The sequence below is a fragment of the Stylophora pistillata genome, chromosome 14, assembly GCF_964205215.1.
Source record: "Stylophora pistillata chromosome 14, jaStyPist1.2, whole genome shotgun sequence".
In the NCBI taxonomy this organism is placed as follows: Eukaryota; Metazoa; Cnidaria; class Anthozoa; order Scleractinia; family Pocilloporidae; genus Stylophora; species Stylophora pistillata.
The window spans coordinates 16,271,056-16,287,378 of NC_142532.1; the positions used below are offsets into that span (position 1 = coordinate 16,271,056).

The 16,323-nt window shown below is 37.7% G+C and overlaps 2 protein-coding genes and 1 pseudogene across 2 annotated transcripts in view; 2 read left to right on the plus strand and 1 right to left on the minus strand.

Annotated features, from left to right (window-relative positions):
* The first annotated feature begins 1,413 nt into the window (after positions 1–1,413).
* LOC148716822 (uncharacterized) lies at positions 1,414–3,029 on the plus strand (annotated as a pseudogene).
* Positions 3,030–5,711: 2,682 nt separating this feature from the next.
* LOC111332115 (uncharacterized) lies at positions 5,712–11,715 on the plus strand. Its single transcript, XM_022937389.2, has 5 exons — positions 5,712–6,057; positions 7,161–7,232; positions 7,471–7,522; positions 8,173–8,209; positions 11,487–11,715. Exons 1-5 carry the CDS (start codon positions 5,803–5,805, stop codon positions 11,572–11,574), a joined length of 504 nt encoding a protein of 167 aa, XP_022793124.1. The 5' UTR covers positions 5,712–5,802; the 3' UTR covers positions 11,575–11,715.
* Positions 11,716–12,777: 1,062 nt separating this feature from the next.
* The window catches only part of LOC111332116 (acylphosphatase-1), a 5,349-nt gene continuing 1,803 nt past the window's right edge, over positions 12,778–16,323 (minus strand). Inside the window, exon 4 of the mRNA XM_022937390.2 lies at positions 12,778–13,037. Coding sequence (XP_022793125.2) covers positions 12,923–13,037 — 115 coding nt within the window. The 3' untranslated portion in view covers positions 12,778–12,922. The remainder of the gene's footprint in view (positions 13,038–16,323) is intronic.

A 16,323-nucleotide genomic window follows, 5' to 3' on the forward strand; every position in this document is an offset into this window, starting at 1 on the left:
TAGAGGAAACTGTGAGTTTGTGCAGCGGTGAGTTTAGGTATAGTTGTACAGGGCTTAAAAAAGTTCTTCAGGATACCAACATCGTTTCAAATTCTTAGAATCATGTTTGTGTCGCTCGCTCTAATATTTCCTTCTCTGAATAAATAATGTGGAGATAAAACCTACCTTCTTCGTCCATCCAGCCTTTTTGTGAACTGAAACTTGCATCTCGATGGCGTGTTGATATTCAGCTGTCGAACACCTTTGAATGTGACTTTCGGTGGGAGTTTTTCGCCATTTGCTTTCCCCGCCAGGGCAACCGTGAAACTTTCTTAGATCCATCACACCTTTTGTTGACTCTCAACCTTTTGGCGCGTCTTATAACCGAGTATTTTCAAGAAATTTTTAGTCTGAGAACTTGGCTTGACTAAGTTGCTAAGTTTGGGAGGCGTGCAAATGCGTCTTAATCGTGAAACTATACGGTAGTCAGTTGCTACATTGTCCATTGGAGTCGCTCCTAAATTAGAATATTACAACTCATTTAATAATGTAGTTGTGTTTATAGGATTATAGTGTTTTTCTGTCTGTTGAATTATACCGTATCGCATAGTATATTTTTAACAAACAATTATACAATCTTCTTTTATTTGGCCAGTTATATGCTTTGGTATGGAAAATTTGTACAAGCACACAATCTGATTGCCGACGGAATCCGCACACTTGACATCATAATTGTTATGTAAAGCAAAATCCGTGTTTTGCGCTGAACACAATGAAAACAAAATTGTTCAGGCTATCACTTAGCTAAGGACGAACCAACTCAGCAAAGGAAGAAGCAACTCAATGAGCAATACTTCTCTTCTGGGTCTGAATCATACCATAGTTAGTAGAGGGAACTACTAACTATGATCATACTGAGCACAAAAACGGGTAAGTATGATGCACGATCCTTCGCAGTAGATAGCGCTATTTATGCGATAGCGAAAATCAGACCTGAAAAAAATCAGGCCTGTACGGGATTCGAAACACTGACCTCTGCGATACTAGTGCAGCGCTCTACCAATTGAGCTAACAAGCCATCTGAGAGCAGGCCGTTAGGTTGATTCGAATCAACTTAACGGCCTGCTCTCAGATGGCTTGTTAGCTCAATTGGTAGAGCGCTGCACTAGTATCGCAGAGGTCAGTGGTTCGAATCCCGTACAGGCCTGATTTTTTTCAGGTCTGATTTTCGCTATTGCATAAATAGCGCTATCTACTGCGAAGGATCGTGCATCATACGTATTTAATACCGCAGTTCAAAATATATGAACTTCATATATTCACTGTAACCAAAAACGGGTAACCCGTTCAGACTTATTACATCTTGTTGTGGCACGGCAATTGAAAACTTATCGGCCTTTACTGAATTTTATTTACAACCACTTGCTCGAAAATTACCGCCATCGTTTATTCAAGACACTACCGACCTGCTTAACAAAATAGAACATCTTAACACAAGCGGTCCGTGATTTCCAACTGGCACCTTACTGGTCTCGTGGGACGTGGTTTCAATGTTCCCTAGCAAACTCGGCCTCACTACAGTAAGGAAGGCTTTGAATACTAGAGAAAACAAATTTCCATCCACGACTTGTATTTTAGAAGCCGTAAAAATTTGTTTTGAAAGCAACCATTCTGTTTTTAAAAAGAATTTCTTTCTTCAGATCCATGGCACAGCTATGGGTCCGAAGAATGCTTGTAGCTATGCCTATCTAGCCGTGGGCGAAATTGATCACAAAGCTAAGTTTTCTGGTCCGATAAAGCCGTCCTTATGGTGGCGATATCAAGACGATGTATTTGATCTCTGGCAGCAGGGCCTTCCTGCCCTACATCAATTTACTGATTACATCAACTCTCTGTATCCTACTATTAAGTTTGAGCTAGTTTTTTCTGAGCGTGAGCTCCACGTACTTGATCTCACTTTACATCTTATCGATGGATTTATCAGGACAGACGTCTATTCCAAACCTACAGATAGCCATTTATATCTTCCGCCTTCCAGCTGCCATCCTAAGCACGTTTTCAAGGCTATTCCTTTTGGAGTAGCCACAAGATTGAAAAGAAATTGCTCTGAAGAAGTATTTTTTTGCCGAGAGAATAGCTGAGTACAATGAGTACCTTGTTAACCATGGTTACCCTTCTAAATTAGTTTCTAAACAATTCTCCAAAGCCTCCGCCATCCCTAGAAATAATTTACTCATGCACTCGTGGAAAAGAAACGAAGAAACTATTTCCATTTGTTATTACATTTAATCCTAACTTGCCCGACGTAGGCAACATAATCAGAAAGCATATTCTGCAATCTAACCCCAAATTGAAAGAACTTTTTCCTCGAGGTTCTATCATACCATCTTTTCGTCGATCGAAAAATTTCAAAGAATTGTTAGCACCATCTCGTTTTAAAACTGCCAGCGAGAGACAAACCATTCCTCATAACAATGGCTGCTTTAAATGCGATAGGAAAAGATGCGACCTCTGTCAGAATTTCTTTGTTGAATCAAAATCATTTCTCAGCTTTCAGACGGGCAAATATTACACCATTCACTCTAGAGTTTCCTGTGATTCTTAAAATGTGATTTACTTGGCTTCTTGCAAGAAATGTCGCCTGCAATACGTGGGATCTACAACTACCGACTTTAAAGTGAGATTTCGAAATCACAAATCTGCTATGCTCACAAACAAAACAACTTGTGAAGTAGCGATACACTTAAACAAAACCCTACACACCCTGGACGATTTTTCGTTCCAATGCATTGATCAGGTACAGGCCCCTAATGGCTCTGTAGAGATCGATAGGCTTTTAATCACAAAAGAGGCTTATTGGAGTGCTCAATTGTTCTCTTTGGCACCCCATGGTTTGAATAAAGGAAAGAAATTTCATTCTAAAAATAGAATTTGCTATAATTAAGTTTTCATCTTATATTGGGCGCTACTAATTGATCGTTCAAAGGCCCTTTTCTCTGATTTTGTCGAACCTTTAGGTGTGGATTGAACCCAGAGGCCCTGCCAAGGGATCTTATTATGATTAGTATCATTTAAGGACCCCTCCAGGGATTTTGTTGCTAATTTTTCCTTTCGGGCTCCAAAGGCCTTGTTTTGGGATTTTGTTACGGTTTACAGTTGTAGTTAAAAGTGGGCCTCCCCTTTTTTAATGCTTGCCGCATTGCTTCTCTGCAATTGGTTACGCCACTCATTTTAACATATTTAGTATTCTTATGTCTTAGTTTTTAGGGTTTGTTTCTTGTATTTTGTCTATTGCTTTCCTTGTAACTAGGTTTTTTGTTATCTTTTTATTAGCACCAGTTCATTAGTCGTTATCTATAATTACGTAATCATTAGCACTTCGATCCTATTTAATGTTCTTTTTTTTTCAAAAGTTATAAATAACAGAAGAAGGTCTTTGAACGAAACGTTTTTTATTAAAATTTTTTATATTTTTGACGTCAGAAGTTGTTCATCCTCGCAATTTTTAAACTTTCTACGTATGTATATATATATATATATATATATATATATATATATAGGAAGTCTGTAAGTCGATTTTCGCGTGGAACAGTGCTCAATACGTTGAAGCAGAGCAGAATAAATATTACGAGAGGAAAAAAGGACGTAACTACATTTCCCGACAAGCCTGTTTCGTGAATCGCTTCACTCTTCAGGGGTTTAATATATGCAGTTATATATATATATATTTTTAAATCGTAAATATTCGAATTGAAACTAAAGGTGATTATTTCAAATTTTTCGGGGGAGCGCTAATTTAAGCGGAAGGGGGGGAAGGGTAGTCTCCTTCGCAGCCGCTCGGGCCGGAGTCACGCAACGCTCCCCGTCCTCACGCGTGGGGACGGGGAGCGTTGGTGACTCCGGCCCGAGCGGCTGCGAAGGAGACTACATGTGACGCTATATCTCCAGAGATGGTACTGTACAACAGAATATTTAAGACAGGCAGCGAGACGATGGGAAGTTTGTGGCAACGGCGATGGTTACGACTATGCCAAGAGTTAGTTCTCCTTTGATTATGTTCGCCGATTGCGTAACTGAAAGTGGATTTTCATGGAAGGGTTGTGCTGTTACATATTACACAATAAGGACAAAGCAAGCTCTATTACGTGACCAGATGATCCGCCATTTTCCTGTAATCACATAATTTCCAGTGCAGTTCGAGATAAACAACTTCGTGTAATTTTTTTAAAGCGGAGGGACAAAATTGCACCAACCCGCTGGGTAAATACAAGTTTTAGTGTTTGAAAAAGTTTACGACTGTTTACCTATGGCAAATGGCACGAGAAAAATCATGTGATTTCTTATCAATGGTACAGTTCGATTAACTTACCTTTTGCACCGATCGCCTCCATTCTTCCCTGCGTTAACTGAAAACTAAATTTTTCTGAGCTAGTCAGAATAATTTTTTTTCTTGTATATCATCAATAAAAAGTTGATAGATAAATTTTCTTTCGTGACCCTTGAAATGGAAAGATATGGCTCCTGACCTCGTTACGGTCACCTTACTTCCGGTACCATGGTGGATGAGCTTGACGCTCGTTTTATAGACGGAGATCGTGTTGTCATGATTGGTGTTTAACCCAGCTCTTATTTGGTCTTGTCACGCAACCAACTGCTGTCTCCTCCTGCGTAACCCCCAAATAGCAGAAAACTCGTAGATGTTGCGGCGAGTTGCGTAAAAAAAAAAAATCGCTTATGCAAGGAAGAAGGCCATAGTTGTGTAACAGTTGCCCAAGTAAGATTCTCAGTTAGGGGAGACAAATGAAAGAGGCTGGAAAGTAAATCAACAGGGTTTTCAGAAAGAAGAGCTGTCGTTCTTCCCTCTCCTTAGTCCCACTCATCATAATCGTAGTTAGTGTTTTTGATTGAGCGCACCCAGTAAAAGAGCCTGAGCTCAAGGCAACCTCGTTCCCAGAGTCTCTCATCTTCCCGCCCCCTGGAGCTCGCTCTAGGGGAGGGGCGGCTGTACACAGGCTACCCTTGTATGACTTACAAGGACTTTTTTGGGTTACCTTTTCCATGGCCATTAACTTCTACTCTGTGAGAGAAAAAGGAGAGAAAATCTTCCATGCACGGCAAACGCGAAACAGGTCACTTTTACGTGGAAACGTCAAAGCGCGACCGGCAAACGTGAAAAAATGGCGGGAAAACACGGTCAACCGCCAAAAACGCAATATTTTCACCGTCAACCGCAAGCGAATGACTATGTTAGCCATCAAATGCCTCAGATATCCTTAATTAAGGGTCAAGTTCTGTTGTTAATGAATAACAGTTTGAAGCACTTCCGGTGTCGTAAAACTTGATTCATTTCTCAATAAAAGGTGTTATGAATTAACAGTTCTTTACAAACGCTTCATTATTAAAAAAAAATTTACAGCCAAATTCGCGTGTTTAGTTCGTTTAATACACGACATTCAAATGAAGGCTAATAAGTGCGACTTCCGTTCCAAGATTACAATTGCACACTCCCTCCTCTTAAAATTGATTCTGTTAAAGAAGTACAACAATTATTTGGGCCATGTTCACTCAGTGGTACACTACCGGCAAAGTCCTTCATTCATAAGAAAAACGTTTTTTCCGCTTCTATATTTGTAAGGGGGGCACTTAGAAGAGTCCCGAAACCGGTGGATATAAAGTGTCGAGGAGTCCCGAGGGCTCTCCTACTATAAATGAGCCGCCGTTCCTGAAAAGCAGCAGTTGTAGTTTGACAAATTTCGCTAAGTGCAATTGAAGAGTGACAAGCTGACTGCGGCTGGACATCTTTCGGTTTCGAGGAGAGTGAAAATGAAGTTGCTTTCTGTAATGGGCTTCTTGAGCCTCCTAATGACTATACATGTCGCTATCGGTGATGAAGAGGCTGTAGAGGAACCAATGCAAGAGCCGAAACTGTCGCAAGAGTCGGAAGCCAAGTCAAGCGCTAACGACGCGCGATCGGAAAAGGTCAACGCAGAACCTCCAACGGATTCAGCAGAAAACTCTTCAGAAGAAGACAAGACCTATGCACTGGGATCTCTATGTAACTATTGCACCTATTGCAAGGTAGGTATTCTAGTTAAACTCTATGCTTGGTTCTGTATGTTGAAGAATGGTAGAAATTTTCGCGCACGGAATTTCTGTTTGGTGTGCACCACGCGGACTTTGATCTCGAGATTATAGTGAAGTATGAATCAATCAAATTCCGCATAGTACTCCTTTACAAACGATCTTGAAATAGGATTTGGAATAAGCAATGCAATTAATTCTTAAAGTATGTAGTCTTTGTCTTTGAGGACATTCTTGTTTCCGTATCACCCCCGCTCTAACTTGATCAAATTATTATACTACAAACTGACTTTCTAGACTTCATCAGAAAATTAGTTACAACATTAAAACAAACGGCAAGAATTAGCTGGGTTTGTGAGTTTTACAACCCTGTTTTGTCTATTTTGGTCTCATGATGTTTCCGGGAGTATTGGTCTTCAGTTCATTCAAAATGAATTATTCATGTGTGCGCAAATAATTGACAATTTGAAAGCAATAATGGTCATGGAAGATACTACCTGTCCTTATCTGAAATAAATACTTCTTCCTAACTGAGTTCAGGTTTCATGCTGTCAGTTATAAAGGCCTAGTTTTTTCTGCTTGGATTAATGCCTAAAGCGTAGGGGCCATATACAGTGAAGTACAGTATGCTAAATTGACCAATCATAGCGCACATACCAACTGAGAGGTACAATACTAGATTTGTTCAAGCTTTGCTAACTGGAACAGGTTGTTCAAAGCTGGGTTTGGATAACTCAGGGTTAATGTGAAAATCTGATTTCAGATCTGAGAGCTTTAGAAGACGATTCACTTTAGTTCTTTTTACTCTACAATTTGATGATCCAACAAAAACTGAGAAAATTATCCCAAAAAGGCTTTTGAACAAGGGAAGGAAGAAACTTGGATGAAAATTTCACTTTTGGTTAGCGCTAGTTGCCCTTTGAACAACTGGGCTCCAGTCTCTTTCATAGCAGGCAAATAGAAAATCTCTGGTAAAGATTTCATGCTTTAACCAGATCTTAAAGTGTACACTATTTGAATTTCCCTTTTTCAATGGGCACATTAAATTTGCTTATACTGTTCATGTATTAAGTGTGACAAATCATCTGTTTTCCTCGTAGTTTTGTGAATTATGTGACAAGGATTGTCCTTGTGAAAAAAGCAAGAAAAAACCAAATTGTCATTTGTGCAAGGTATGTGAAAGATTTTTTATTAGTAGATCATCCTTAGCAGGGTTTTTTAGCTGAGTAAAAATAATAATTATTGCCTTTCAGATTAACCACTTTCATTAATAGTTCACATGTTACTAGAAAGCATCATACTAAATTTCAAACAAGGAATATTTTTTAAAATCATAGTATGTATAATTAACAGCTTTATTCTCATTTTTTTAATCAATTGATTTGTTTGTCTTTGTGTTTGCATTTACAGTACTGCAAATATTGCAGCCTTTGCAGTGTTTGTGATACCGTTTGTACTCCAGGTTAGTTCAGAGAATCAATTAGATAATAAATCCTATTAATAAAGCATAATGGGTTTTTTTTATTATTTACTTTTATCCTTGCTGGATGGCAGGCCTCAAGTACTTACAATAATTTTATGAAAATGAGTTAAATTAAGTTCTTGTACACTGTCACAATTTTATACCCTTCAAACTACAACATTTTCAGTTTCAAAAGAATAGTATTTAAAACATAGATTGAATAAATGGAAATGCTTAATATAAAACGAAAAAGTTGACAGTTGCCAGCAAAATTCTGAGTACATTTAAACAAAAAAGAATGACAATTTTTGCTCAAAGATTCAGCCTCTGCAAACCCTGAGACAAGTTATAGCTTTAAGTACCAAGTGGTCTCAGTTTGTCAAAACAAAGAGGTATTATTCATTTTGTTACATTTCAGCACTGTGGTCTAGCCCCTGGCACCTTACTTTTGTTCTTGGGAAACTTGGGAATTTTAGTTTTTTCATATAAAAGCATGCGCTGGGCACCCTTTATTTCAAAGTTTCAGAGCAGTGGGTTCCCTTCACTTTTTATTAGAGCAAAGCCTTGCATTTAAACACTTGCATCAAGAACATTTGTTAGAAATATGTTGTACAAGACAATGATTCATTTTTTTTCTGTTTTTATCACAGGGGGTGTTGTTGACGTTGTGAGTTCAGCTATTTATAAGTAAGTTCCATTGGCCTATTAAATTTGTGCCCAAAAAAATTAGTTCTAGTCAAGTGGCCTCAGGTTCAAAGGCCTTTTGTTGAGTAATAACCCTTATGGGAAGAACTAAAAACTGGCACACAACAGGGCTCGAATTTAATTTTTGGATCACTAACCCTTTGGTCTAGTAGACATCTTTTTTACTAACCAATTATAAAGTTTGGTATCCAAGCTCACAAGTTACAATATCTCAAATATTGAACATTTTGATAATAATGACTAGGACAAATTAAAGAGTAGCTGAAATTGCATGGTGACCTCAAAAACGTTGACAAGTATGCACCTATTTTATTTCCCTCTCGTTTCCCATGATTAGTCAAGAACAGTTCATTTACATCACATTCTCTAAAAAGAGTTAAGTTGACTTAACAACTTGAGTATTCTAAGTATTCCTCCGAGAGTAGGGTCAACGTGCTCTTTGTCCTGAGGTCTACCAATGTTTAAATGTGTTAGAAAATTTTACTAACCATGTCGGGTTAGTTGGACAAATATTTAGTAACCAAACGTTGAAAATTACTAACCATCAGTTAATGGGTTACCGTTAATTTCGAGCCCTGCACAAGGCATTGCACACTGCATCACTTATGTTCTTGCTAAATTACAGGACTATACTTGTGTGTGTGAGAAGTAATAAGAGAGGCTGACTATTAATGCATTTTGATAGATTCCATATTGCCATGCATCTGTTTCAGCAATACAACAAATTTTTCCAGGCTCTATACTGTGATAAAGCCACGCGCAATGTTGGGAGATTATGAGGAAAGCTTTCAAATCATGAGACAAAGGCAAGCTTTCCAAGTGTTCTCATAAGAGCTTGGAAAAATGTGCTCAATTTCTTTTATGGTGTAACTAGTTATATCCAGGCTCTATAATCTAATAATGCATTCTATAACCTGATAAAGCATCTGCTTGGAAACTGAATTTACCAATCAGACAATGCATACTATGTTCAGTATGTTATAAGTAAAAGATCATGGATGATGTCAAAATGTGGTGAGAGCAAACAAGTAGTTTACTAGTAATTTCAATTCTTTTAGACCAAGAGTATCCACGAAAATGGGAAAATCATCATTCAAATTCTCTGGTTCAAAGATCTGGGAAACCATAATAATAATAATAATAATATTAAAATTTATAGTGCGCAAATTCCATAAAATGTTCAAATGTGCATTACAAGATTAAAAATTACCATTAAAATAGACTTACAATAATTTTAAGAAACAATTAAAAGTAAACTTAGAATGGCTAAAAAAGCTATAAAAATGCACTACGAAAAAGGTGAGTCTTAAGTTTAGCTTTAAAAATATTTACTGTTCCTGCGCTCCTAATATCCAGCGGTAGTTCGTTCCATAGTTTCGGAGCAGCACAGGTAAAGGAACGGTCCCCCAGTGTAGCTTTCGATTTAAATGATGGATGGCTAAGTAAAAGCTTATCGCTGGAATTTCTTAAATTATATTTGGAGGGGGGTCTAAGGGAAATAAGAGAGGATAGATAAGAAGGGGCTAAAAAATTAAGAATCTTAAAAGTAATTAACAATATTTTAAACTCAATTCTATATCTAATTGGTAACCAGTGTAACTTAAAAATTAAGGGCGTAATATGACAAAATTTCTGTTCTTTAAGAATCAGTCTGGCACAAGCATTCTGTACTTGTTGCAGCTTATTCAACAAGCAGTCCGGTAATCCATATAATAGGCCATTACAATAGTCCAGGCGGCTCGTTATGAATGCATGGACAAGAGTTTCAGTTGACTGCTGTGAAAGGTACTTTCTGATCCGAGGAATATTATAAATGTAGTAAAATGAAGAGGCACAAATTTTCGTGATGTGTGTTGCCATGGAGAGCCTTGAATCAAACCAGGAACCAAGATTTCTCGCAATTGGCACGGGGTGTATGTCTGAGTCGCCCACACGTATACTGATATTGTCGAGCTTTCCCAGCTGTTGTGATGTGCCAATGATAAGGAATTCAGTCTTGTCGTCATTTAATTTAAGATCATTATTCAACATCCAAAGACGAATGTCTCTGATGCAGTCCTCCATACTCCTCACTACAGCAAGTTGTTCAGCTCTGTCGTTGGGACTAAATGAGATGTAAACCTGTGAGTCATCAGCGTAACAATGAATCGTGGGCAAATGATATTCAATGATCTCAAAAAGCTTGCTCGTATACAACGAAAACAATAAAGGACCCAGACAGGAACCTTGAGGCACACCGCATTCTAATTTAAAAGGTTCCGATAGCGAATCGTTAATCATGATCCGTTGAGTTCTACCAGACAAATAGGACGTAAACCAGGAGAGGGCTTTCCCCTGTATACCAAATGATGACTCAAGTCGACGTAGCATGGTGTCGTGATCAACTGTGTCGAAGGCAGCACTTAAATCGAGCAGAATAAGCAGAGTAACACGTTGACTGTTCATGTTAAGGAGAATGTCATTCGTAACCTTAAGGAGTGCAGTTTCTGTGCTGTGGTTCTGTCGATAGGCGGATTGAAACACTGGGAACAGATTGTTGCCATTCAGATAATGCTGTAGCTGCTTGGCAACAACAGTCTCAACCAGCTTTGAGATAAATGCCAAATTACTCACGGGTCTGTAGTTCCTAAAAACAAGAGGTAATCCATCCTTCTTCAGCAGCGGCCGTACTAGAGCACTTTTCCAGATGCGTGGAAAATAACCAGAATCAAGCGAAAGATTTATTATTTTCGTGATCGGAGGTAGTAGACATACCCACTAATCTTAAATATATGCCTTACAATACCTTTAAGAAAGAATGGAAACGCCAACTTTTGTTTAATCAAACTTTGTTATTTTGCTTTAATACTGCTGATTTATTTTTAGTATAGGCTGCTATTTATATGACCATTACAGTGTCCTTACTAGAAAGTTCTTGCTACCTTGGACACCATGCACATCTCAACCTTATTTTTATGGCCAAATATTACCTTTATTTTTTTTTCTCTTTCTCATATTTAATATAAACCCTGTAAATGTCATTTATAGTGTGAAATAAACAAACTTGAATTGAATCAGTGATACACAATTGAAAGCACAGTTGAGTGTGTCACTGATGTACTTTCTGCAACAGAAACAGACCCACGGTAAACATGGAATCTATTCTTATTAGAATATAATAAAGCTAAGAGGACAGTGCCTTTCTCTACCATCTACCAATAGTTAAGTCATTGCAATACATAACATAACCCTAATAATATATATTTACTTTTCCCTACAGCTCTCTTCCATCTTTTGACAAAGAAACAAAAGAAAAAGTTGACGAGGACATCAAATCAGCCAGGAAATGGATCAAGGAATACCTCTGATGATTTTTCAAAAGTACATTCCATTGAAAAAATGTTGGCACTTAAAAAAGCGTGAAAACACCATCAGTTCATGATGAATGATGGTAGCCATCCACACTTTTCTGGAAGAAAAGGTTTATAATAAAGGGTTTTTTATGATCAGTGAGAAAGCAAATCAGTGATTGGAAATCAATGAGAACATTAGGTTTGCTCCTTCTTAGATTGTGCTTTTTGGGTTTCGACATTTTTGCAATTGAGTGTATACTGATCCAATGTAGGTTATTCAGGTTTTCAAAATTTTTCTTATTATACAAATGTTGCTGACCTTTCTTAAGGCCTGTTGAATGCTAAAATGTTTGCTTTGTTATGTAATATTGAAAACATTATCTTTGAATTCATTTGTAGAAGAATTTGTTACCTTTATTTTAAAAGAAGCAAAAAGAGCACATTTATGAGAAATGCAACTTAAAGTTAATTACTAAAAATATTGATTTTATTTTGAATTTGTATTTGTATTAATCATTATTATTGAAAAATCATCAATAAATGTTGATGAAAGAAACTTAACCTCATTAGAGAGCACTAGCTGTTAAATGAGATTTGGGTATGAGAAAATATAACCTAAAATGAGCTGTGCTCCCAACTTGGGGCTTAGTAGCTCAGTTGGTGAAGACCTCCATTTTTTTTTTTTTTGTGAGGCACAGGTTGAAATACCATCAGAACCTCAACTTTTTAATTTTTCAGGTCTTCTTTTCTGTCATTGCTCAAATTACAGCTTGCTAGGGGGATGCTGGCTGTATTCAATTCTCCCAGGTCAAATGAAATTTATTTCATAACAAATTGTCCAATTATCTATGGCAGCTGAAAAAAAATATCCCTCCTCACTATAATTTTAGGTGAAAAGATTTGCTTGTCTGCCCCCAATCAAAAAGCTCATGGGACTCCTATTTTTATTTTAATGGTTCCAGTTGACTTCGGTCACTAACTGAAAGACCATTGACCATTGTTGAAAAAATACAGTTCCTTTATTTCAATCATCTGTTTGATGCTGTCAATCTTCAAACAATAAGAATTAGTAAGAAACCTTTTGCACGAAAAACTGCCGACATTTTGCACTTTTTAGACCAAAATTTCAAAGAATAAGTATTCTACTGTTTTCTGGAAGTCTCCTCTTGGTAGGAAAAATGTGCTAATCTAGTATCAGAAAATTGTTCTCACCGCCTCTTTATAAACCAGATTTTTGTAAACAATTTGAGTTGGTGGTTTTTAGCTAAGTGTCCCAACACGAGGTTAACTTGAAGTCTACAAAGCAGCTTCTCTGACCAAGTCATACACAAACTGATTTAAAGAAAACCTTCTGTGTATGACTTCATTTCTTGATGGTGAATTCACTGAATTCCAGCACACTGATGGTTTTTTCATTCTTGAATTCACATCTGTCAATTCTTGATTTTGGGCTTCCTGTTACTCTTAACCACTTTCTCCTAGGATGGAAAGAGAAATGATTTGAGGGTCTTTAACATCCTTTCAAGCATTGAAATCAATACACCCTTTCCCCTTCCCCCATAGGGTCATTAATACTTTCATGGTAGTGTTACGATATCTGGTTTGGCAAATTACATGATGTGAATTAAAACTGCGAAAATTGTGAAAACCAAATCTATTCAATTGTTTTTAAAATAAACCACCGTCAACCCTTTCACTCCTGAGATCTGAATAGTAATTCTCCTTACTGTCTGCCATACAATTCTTGTGATATTAGTTTGAAGAAATTGGTGTTGAATCAACTAATTATCCCCTTACTGATATTTTTCTTTATTCCCTTCACTTGTCTGCTTGACAGCGGGGCTCCCATGTGCACTTTGCACGCATGGGGCAGAGCCACATACCCATGGAATATGGTCAACCTCTTTTTGTTTGGTTGTCACGTGACTGACCGAGCCTACGGACGTACATACTTACATACATGCCTTCAGATTGCACGGGTAGGGTAGGGGAGACTATCAAAATGAAGAGAGGGGTGTCTCAGGCGAGTCTTGACAAATGCACATCTTTTATGTTATCATTAATATTACGAACTTGGGAGCTCCGCTTTTAGGCTTGGCTAAATCTTTATAACTATTATTGTACTGATATAACAGAGTTGTGGATAATAGCCGGAAGCCAGGAAAATTACCCAATTCCATTGTCCTACCTAATATTACTTATGCTCTATCTGTGTATGGGGCCCCTGAGTCAGAGCTAACTATAGCCCAGCAGTTTTTAGATCGTTGTTTTAAACGTAATTACATATCTAAGAAATTAGTGATAGGTGACTTACTTAATCTGCAAGATCACAAAATTTGTAGCAGGTTTCTACTATCCTTAGCCACCCTCTTAGAGCCTACTTCCCTGAAACCAAGATTACAAGATCTAATTTAAGAAATAAATCCCCTGTAATGCCCGCCATTCCCGCGAACCATTTTAAGAATACATTTTTTAATAAAATTGTTTTTAAGTACAGTGTAGCTTTGTAAAAGTGTACTTCTTGTATTCGATTTTCGTATTTGTTTCTACATATATACTTATCTTATTTAGAGATACACCTGAGCTTAATTACATTGTTACGTGCACGAATGACCAACAAATGTCCACTAACAGAGCATATATGAAAATAGACTCCCGAGTACGATATATGGCACGCAACAAAAATGCAACAACAAGCAGTTACCCATTTTAACTATTATTTAATTAGTTTTGCATTGTCTAATTTACTTAGGTTAGAGATTAAGTTAAGCAGTTCATAAAGCAGGCTTACAATCCTTTATGCCGTAGAAGTGTTCATCGTCTTGATCAACCTCCAATTCCAACTTCTGCCGACTGAAGACCACAGCCCTTGGCTTTCCTGATTCATGACTTTCTTTCCGTGTACACAAATTCTTCCGGAGGACTTCATAGTGAACTCTGTATTCTTTATCTTCTTCCCTTCTCAGCTATCGTCTTTTTCTTCTCTTTCTTCTCTCCGGATATCGCAAGGTCAAAAGGTCATAGCCTCGTCATATCATAGCTTCCAAAAGTTCAGTCAGCAAGCCACGAGGGTAAGCCCTCGGGCAAATCTCGTTTGTACTTCTCACAAGCCAGCTTTTATACATTTACTTTAGTTATCTAGAATGTTCTATTACTATTTATAGCGTATTACAAGTTGTACTATTTTTGGAAACTGCTGAGTCACATGAAAGAAGTTTCTGGAATATTACAGATTATAGATAATTCTAGAAAAGTCTGGGATTGCGTGAGAGATTCAGTAAAAATAATTCGATCCTCGTAACAACATCCTTTTTTTAATGTAACATAAGATATGTAATTTTATCTTTTGAACAATAAAGACACTATTATTATTATTACAATGCAAAAACAGAGAAATCATGCAGAGTCAGATCTAACTTTTATCGTTCACCAGTTCTTTAAATTATTTATGAGAAAAATTGAAACAAATGCTGAGTCTTGAAACTATGAAACTATTTGCCTATTGTCTTTATTAATCCTCAAATCATTTCTGTCCTGAATGCCCTTGATTTTGCCCCCAAAATCAAGGAAAATGCATCTCCCAGTGCATGCATTTTCAAAATTTCCTGTGGGGGCATGCCCCCAGATCCCCCCCAGGTATAGCGTGCCAAAGGTATGCTAGAGTGGGCCTTCAACCCAAATACCCACCTATCATTGCTAGATTCCTGCCTGTTAAAATCTTTAGCTACATCGCTGTATAGTGAGGAGAAATTCTGTCTTGGTCACTTTTGTGAGTAAAAGGGTTAAGGTGATTCATTGGTGGTTTTGAGGTTTGTGCTGACCCATGTGCTGAGCCTTACAGAGGGAACTTTATTTTGATTGATCACTACCCAATATTTACCTCTTAACTGTTAACTCCCATAAGTGGCCAAGAAAGAATATCTCCCTCTTACAGTATCAAGACAATTTCAAGAAGACAAGTGATATGAATATTAAGGAAGTTATAAGTAAGGGGATCATACTTGATCTAATACTGAAATCTCTGAACTAACATCACAAGAATTGTATGGCAGAGAGTAGAGAGAATTACTAATGAGATCTTGGGAGTAAAAAGGTTCAGGCTGGTATGCCCATGTGACAGAGTGGAAGTGTACAATACAATATACAATAATTATTCTATATTTAACAAAAGTGACATAATTAGCCCAATGAGTTATCTAACTTACGGCCTTCACAACACAAACCCACCATCCCACCCCAGGCGATGACATCCATCCCACAGTAATCTCGTGTGTGGGAAATTAACGTCTCGTAAACCCAACCCTGCAAGAGACGGGACCTCCATTTATTCATCCCTAGCTATCCGAGAAGACTAGAATATCTAACCATTTCTTGATGTTATAGAAAGGTAGTAAATTCTTCTCAATTATTTTAAGACCTTGAGTGTTGGTCCGGCCGGGCTCGAACCCTCCACCTCCTGCACAACAGTCCAGCGCACTATCCACTGGGCTAACTGGGCGGAGGTATGTGAGTCTTACATGTAGTGAGAGTCATGAGAGCACTTCCAACCTTATGAAAATCAAACATCTTAGCCATAAGTGGAGTCATAAGCTCTACAAAATCAGTGTCAGACGAATCAGAAATGTTTCATTTTTTCTGATTTCACTCGTAACCCCAATGCTTATGATACAATGAAAACTAGATTGTGGGAGTTGCAAGGAGAACTGGAAGAATAAACTAATCACATCATGGGTTCTCAGGCCATTCAAGGGCTTACGACACTGA